We start from the raw sequence: 7,500 nt of genomic DNA, 5'->3' as shown, positions 1-7,500 counted from the left end.
AAACTGTAATTGCCCTGAGCGGGATACTTAACTGACTCTTTACATTAATTACCCTTGTCCGCCTGTGAATCACATGTTGATCCAACGTTATCACATAGAAAAACTGGCCCTTAGGGAGTCCCACGTAAATGCCACACATTAAGTGATCAATCAGCCGGCTAGTGATCAGGGGGACATGGGTTCAAATCCCGCTCAGGGCAATTACAGTTTTTCGCAGAAGTTGTCCAGTGTTGTGTTTCCTTTCAAGAGCCATTATAACTGTAATTAGAATTACATCTGTGATGTAATAAGTCAATAAACACACTTTGCTATGCCTGAAGAGCCGCAATAGCGGTGAAACGCGTAGCGCAAAAGCAAAGATATATATAATCAACTGCAGACAGTACTTTTTTTTTTTTTCGTAAAAGGAATTTATTCACAAATAAAAACCTATATACATCGAAGTGGCTCTTAATACACAAATCCTAAACACGCTCAGTAAACTAATTAAGATAACAAACAATTACTAATTACAATCCTAATTAACTCGGAACTCTATCTGGACGCGTTGGTTTGCGGGCGGGCGGGCCTTCAGAGTCTGAAATTCTTGCAGGGGCACGCTTAACAGGCTTCTTTACATCTTTACTGGAAAACTTGCGCTGGACACGGAGGACATAGTTAGTCATATAAGAACGATAATCCGGAGACAAACGGTGCTCGTCTATCAAACGAGAAACAAAATCAGCAACATCCTTACTGGACATTCGAGTGACAGCATCGCGGGAAAGTTCTCCTAAAGCGGAAAGAAGAACAGGATCAGTTTTATCACGAAATAACGTGGAAGCAGCAGATGAAACAGGAGCGGACGATTTAGGCAGCTTAGACGCATCAGGTACAGGAACACTGGGAACAGGAGGAACATCAGGCAAATTAGGAACAGGAGGAACATCAAGCGCAGGGATACTAGGAGCAGGAGGAACATCAGGCGCAGGAGCACTAAGAGCAGGAGGGATGTCAGGCACAGAAACACTGGGAGCAGGAGGAACATCAGACGCAGAAAACGGAGCAGGAGGAACATCCGGTACAGGAACATGAGCATCAGGAGGAGGGGAAGGAGGGGGAGCTGCCGAGGCAACGATCTCATGATCCCCAGACATCATCTCATCATCATCCTCCATAGAGGACCCAGTAGAGACATCAGAAGGAGGGACGTAATCAGCATCATCGTCATCATCAGCAAGAGGTACAGTAGAAGACAAAACTTCGGTCCTCGGGTGGATGGCACCCCAAGGCTGCCTGCATTCTCTAGCCATGTGACCGGGCCGACGACAGCGCCGGCACAGACCAGAGAGCGGGCAGGAAGGACCACGATGACCGACTTCACGACAAATCGTACAATGGACAGGTTGACCAGGATACCAAGCGCGACAACTAAAATCACCGATCGTTACGAAATAAGGGATGTCAAGATCCACGGCTAGCTCAACCACACGATTACCATTGTAGATTGCAGGGAAATTGGCAAACGTACTACGGCTGACGGACAGAACGTCTCCATAAGACTCAAAAAAGGCTTTAACGTCATCATCAGGGACCTCGAACGGTAGATCGCGAACATATACAGAACGAAACCTCAGATCTGCGCGAACAACACGGACGTGGGCATCATCGAAAACAAGACCGGACGAGATCAAATCATCACAAGAGGCCGGATCCTTGAAAGTCAGACGAACACGGCCGCCCCGCAAAAACTGCACACTTGTAACTTTTTCAGCATCTACTGCTTCCAACAGACGGGGTAACACCTCCGACGAACCACAATTGGCATGAACTGAATCTGGGAAGTGTAGCACAACACTGTTTGGACAGCGAAGGAACGACATGGCGAACACAATTTAGGGTTGGGTCCACGCCGTTCCCTCCCGGCAAGTACTTAGGACAGGACCCAAAAAATAAACAAAATAGCCAATTGATCACAATCACACAGCTGTTTCGGCCTTCTGGGCCTCATCAGTACAGTACTGATGTCTAAGGTGGAGGTTAAGCTTATAAAGCCACCCAAAATGTCCCACACATGTGGTATATCTAAGCCATGCCAGAGTGCTCAAACTAGCGAGCTAGTGAGCATCCGCAATTGCTAGCAGCAATGACTCATCCTCGTAGAGTGCTCAATTTGGACATGAAAGCAAAAGCTTTTTTTACATTTAGAGGCAAGGGAAACCAGAGAAGCTTTATAGTCAACCCAGGTCACGCGTGAACAGTATCTTGAACATGTGATCGAAGTCTTCCAATCAATGCGCTACTTTCACTGACGTAAATTTTTCGGAGATCTCCTTGAAATATGGATATAATTTTGTCTGGAGGTAAGAAATTGCAAGGGCGACAATCTGTGCTTTATAGAAAGACCACGCAGTTTTATCCATCCGTCCCTTCTTCTGGTGCGAGGAGAGCGACGATTGCCGGTTGTCTTTATTACAGAGCTTTCATCTAAAAAATGAAGTCTGGATGGATCCATTCTTGAGGTGAGTTCAAGATACTCGTTACACCTCTCGACCTGGGCATTAGTTTGTCTCTCACTTGGTACGACGGAAAGTTTCTTGTAGGACATGACAATCTTTCTTGAAACTGCTTCCTGGATTGTTGACAAACCCGGTATGCTTCGCCTATCGCATATTCCATCATTAAGCACGAATTTCCCTTGAATACATGGAAGATTTCGTTAGCTTGAACAGCGCAATAGATTCAAAGACGTCGTCTGAAAGTTTAGAAGAATATGTTCGACCCCCTTGACTAAAGGCATCATATGTACCATACGTCTCATAATGTCGAATGATTTTCCAAACCGCTCCTTTATTGACACGAACTGATCTAGAGATCGCAGATGGTCCCTCTCCAACCAAATAAAGGTCGATTATACGTCTTCTAGTTTCCTTATTGACATGTCTGCCTGGCTTGTATTCGCGACCAAAGGAATTGACGGCCGCTGGTCTGAACATTTTGAAAAAGCGCGGGCAAACTCGAAATCGCTCTTCGATTTCGAAATGTCGCTCCAAATCTTCGGAAACAACAGGAAATGCCCAAATATGGAAAACAAGAATTCGTTATGTTAATTGAATTTTTCGAATAACTGTTCACGCATGACCTGGGTTCACGGTAAAGCATATGTAACGGGCTACCTCCAAATACAGGTGTCTATAACAGACAAAAAAAACAACAAGAAGGTAAGGAACCCTTTGTGGAAGGTAAAGCTTTGTTAAAACAAAGGTAAGTTATTGGCAGGAGCCCATCTGGAGCGTGCAACTTCCATACAGCGTCTGTGAAACGGCGTTTTCACAAGTAGGTTTATTTTTAGACTAGCCCTTCCCGCGAATTAGGTCCAAAAACAAAGGCAGTTCCGGTTCGGTGACCCTATGACGTCAGCTTACTTTCTTGTAATTGGTCATCGGGCTCCTGTGGGAGTCTAATTAGCGGGAAATTCAATCTAAAAGTAACCTTACTTGTGAAAACGCCGTTGCACGAACACAGTAGAGTTGTAGGCTCCAGATGGGCTCCTGTTATTGGTGAGAAGTGAACTGAACCGGAATAGAGTGTATTCACGTGACGTCACGGGGGCCATGTTGGTGTCCCTAAACAAAGGAATGGCGGCCACGTTGGTGTCCTCAAATAATCCTCCAGGAATTGAGCTCTATTATCATGCAAACGTATTCTTTTGTTTCGGTAGAAAAAACAAGGTTACTGATCACGTGAGTGAAAACACTATAGCAAGAGAAGTCGGAGAGTACTCGGAGAGTACAGAACCAACAAACTCAACCCACGTGACGTTGAGTCCGGGAATCGATCGCAGTGGTGCTCTTACCACTGGGTCGAGCCCCCTCCTCGAAAGGGTATAAGTCACAAGGCTGTCCAAATATGAAACTAAAGGGAGGTAAAACACTTCAAGGGGGAAAGTAACCGACGGAAGTTGACAATAGACCATTCGACCGTTTTGCTTGAATCGCCTGATTGATAGAAAATCTTTAAGAACTAGACAATCCACCCATGCCTTTCTGCCAGATATAGGATGGATCAAAGAGAAAACGACTCAAAAACAACAGTTTTACCGATATATATTTAAGAGTGAGACAACCATTGCTTTTTCTCGAATGTTCAGAATATCACGACGTTACCACTCAACCATTTGCTTATAATGGTTCGCCGTGCCCCTGAAGCCCCGTCAAAGCAGCGGCATTAAGCTTGAAATAGTCTATTACTGCTGTTGTGACATCATTCTGTTCTGTGCTTCGCATAAGAATGACATAAATTAGGAAACTTACAATGACATCGACCGCGTCAAAGTCACCTCAAAATACACAAAATCAGTTTTGTTTACATCATTTTGCGACTTACTGTATTTGAACCGTTTTAAGACAACCAAACTGTGACAGTTTCCTGCGAATGAAAGTGGCCTGGACGGCATTCAATTAGTAGAAAGTAAGGGAAAAAATGAAATGAAATGTATTAAAATTAAAATGTGTAGATAGACCTATGGTTTTTGCTCATGAGAAAAGATACATTCGGTTTTTGTGCCGTTTTCATTACTGGTGTTGCTGTCGGTGTCATTGCCCAGCCCTGCAAAAAAAAGTGATCCATCCCAAAATTACCTTTTAGAAAGCAAAATTCCAATGATGACGATAGCAATAAGCACCAAGGCTCCCAAAATAGCCGCTATTATACCAACGGTATCGTCAGCGTCAGTCTTCACGGCTGATGGAGGTTTATCCTCTGAAAAATACCAAACAATTTGTGAGTGGAAAAATATATTTCTGTTGCTCTTGCACATTCATCAAGGTTGCAATCAAGAAGAAATGCAATTCATTTAAAATATTTTATTTTCCTCAGCTTGAGCCTGCCGCATAATTCTTTCCAGTCGAAGGACCGTCATTTTTGGAGTGGTTGATAGATGATGTTAATCCGACATCAAATAATACAAATCTGTTTGACGACCTGTATCATATCATGTCAAATTGGACTCAGATGGCGCTGTAATTGCTTGCCTTCGTGAGGGCTCTCAGTCCAGTTTTTGGTATTGTTAGCGTCAGTCTTCACGGCTGATGTAGGTTTATTCTCTGAAAAATACCAAACAATTTGTGAGTGGAAAAATATATTTCTGTTGCTCTTGCACATTTATAAAGGTTGCAATCAAAAAGAAATGAAATTCATTTAAAATATTTTATTTTCCTCAGCTTGAGCCTGCCGCATAATTCTTTCCAGTCGAAGGACCGTCATTTTTGGAGTGGTTGATAGATGATGTTAATCCGACATCAAATAATACAAATCTGTTTGACGACCTATATCATATCATGTCAAATTGGACTCAGATGGCGCTGTAATTGCTTGCCTTCGTGAGGGCCCTGAGTCCCGTTTTTGGTATTGTTAGCGTCAGTCTTCACGGTTGATGTAGGTTTACCCTCTGAAAAATACCAAACAATTTGTGAGTGGAAAAATATATTTCTGTTGCTCTTGCACATTCATAAAGGTTGCAATCAAGAAGAAATGAAATTCATTTAAAATATTTTATTTTCCTCAGCTTGAGCCTGCCGCATAATTCTTTCCAGTCGAAGGACCGTCATTTTTGGAGTGCTTGATAGATGATGTCAATCCGACATCAATAATACAAATCTGCTGGACGACCTACTGTATATCATATCATGTCAAATTGGACTCAGATGGCGCTGTAATTGCTTGTCTTCGTGAGGGCTCTCAGTCCAGTTTTTCGTGGAAGCCAAATCATACGTGCGGCCAACACGAGAGAGGGGTGGGACAGGATTTTCAAGTAAACAATGACCAATTTATATATTAGTGACAGAAAATTACAAGCCAGCCAAGAGACAACAGAACAAAGTTCTGACTACTTCACTGGCTGGATGTCCCATGACTAATTAAGAGATACAAACTCGCATGACGTACCAACGGTGGGTGGTAAGCTTATTTCAGTTGCCACTCCATACAAAAATCTCTGTGAAGACAAAAACAAACATTCAAAATAAAGCATCAACAAACCACTTTCTGCATTAATTAAAAGTGATTTCAACTCAACTCATATTCGTGGCTTTCTTACCCCGTTATCCTCAGTCACTCCTCTTATGTACGCCTTGTACCTTGTCTCTGGTTCCAATTGAACATTTTCGTAACCTCCGTATGTCTTTCCGTCGCCTAAAACAAATACTTTACTAGTGCTCAGTGAATCCCGCGATAAACTTGCAGCCATGTAAAATTTTTCTCCCTTTCTCCTGGCTTCCTGGTAATTGGTAACATTGTCTGGTAAAGTAGGTGTCTGACGTTTGGTGACTTTTTCAGGAATTTCAACTATGACTTGATGAAAACTATAAAAGAAAAGAGACAGAGCCAGTGAGGAAGCTGTGTTGGCCCTCCTAGACAACAAAAAGGAACTCATATTCGTGTCCCACGCAGATGCTTCAAAGAAAACGTCCTTAGTCTTAATGTTGGACGAAAATACTACAAGACAACCAAGAAAACTCTCTCTTTAATTCCCAGAGTTTCAGTATTTCACAATCAAACTAAAACTTGTATATATCCTCACAATGGATACACACACTGAACTCTGACTGGATAAAGGTACATCTGCTCACACCTTCTACCCGAACGTAGGCGCAGCCGCAGATGCACGCCCAAAGGCATTCACCCCCATTAAAAACGAAAATGAGCGATTAAACTAAAGCATGATTATCTCTGTTTTGATTTGGGTTGAAACAGAAGCTCACATACCTCACCCATATTGTGAGGAGCTACCGGTCGGTGCTCTATCGACGGTACATGTACGGGTTCAGTGTACGGAATTAGTCGAATTCATCCCACTTAGAATCTAGAAAAAGTATAGGCACTTGAAATAATAACACTTCCCTTCAAGAACTTTTAGTCAGTGACTTTAAGATACCTCTCGATGGTTCCGTAGCTTTCGCAAAATTTCTGATCGGGCCTACTTACCTTTACCAAAAATTTGAGATCTCTTAAAAGATGTTAATTAAGAATTACTGGATAAGGCTGAGTATGATATGAAGATTTACGTAGATATGAATATTATTCTTTCATATAAATGGAAGGAAAGCAGAAATGATTGTGACTGTGAAATATACACCAGTGTGCATCATGATGTTTTCAGCTGTTAAAAAAAATTTATAGCTCGAAAGACGTATTATGGCGTGACATTATTGGAGTAAAAACCTTGTTCTCTTGACTAGCTTTAGTTATATGAGCCAAAAGGGCAACCAAAAAAGAAAGCAATAACTTGAATTAATAATAATTATTACCCATGTTTTAACTCACATGACTTTTCCATTGGTGTCGGATGCCGGCTGAATCGTAATGGTTATGGTGTGCGATGTGGTGTCCTCATTGTTAACCTGTGGTTCCGTTGGTGGAGGCGGAGCTGAAAATAAACAGACCTCAATAGGCAACTACACATTTACTCCTGTGGATGTAACGTCAGCTGCAAGTTTGAGTTTTCTCTTGAGAATAATGAAT

At 42.4% G+C, this 7,500-nt stretch overlaps 1 protein-coding gene across 2 annotated transcripts in view; it reads right to left on the bottom strand.

Annotated features, from left to right (window-relative positions):
* LOC137970913 (receptor-type tyrosine-protein phosphatase alpha-like) overlaps window positions 1–7,500 on the bottom strand; it is a 46,911-nt gene that overhangs the window by 23,886 nt on the left and 15,525 nt on the right. For both annotated transcript variants that reach the window (XM_068817573.1, XM_068817574.1), the window contains exons 7-12: window positions 7,303–7,405; window positions 6,077–6,341; window positions 5,926–5,974; window positions 5,357–5,428; window positions 5,013–5,084; window positions 4,620–4,740 (exon numbers count right to left, since the gene is read on the bottom strand). In XM_068817573.1, coding sequence (XP_068673674.1) covers window positions 4,620–4,740; window positions 5,013–5,084; window positions 5,357–5,428; window positions 5,926–5,974; window positions 6,077–6,341; window positions 7,303–7,405 — 682 coding nt within the window. The remainder of the gene's footprint in view (window positions 1–4,619; window positions 4,741–5,012; window positions 5,085–5,356; window positions 5,429–5,925; window positions 5,975–6,076; window positions 6,342–7,302; window positions 7,406–7,500) is intronic.

Source organism: Montipora foliosa, chromosome 9 (genome assembly GCF_036669935.1).
Source record: "Montipora foliosa isolate CH-2021 chromosome 9, ASM3666993v2, whole genome shotgun sequence".
Lineage (NCBI taxonomy): Eukaryota > Metazoa > Cnidaria > Anthozoa > Scleractinia > Acroporidae > Montipora > Montipora foliosa.
The sequence above is the reverse complement of the archived record's forward strand: the minus strand, read 5'-3'. Positions and strand labels throughout refer to the sequence as shown.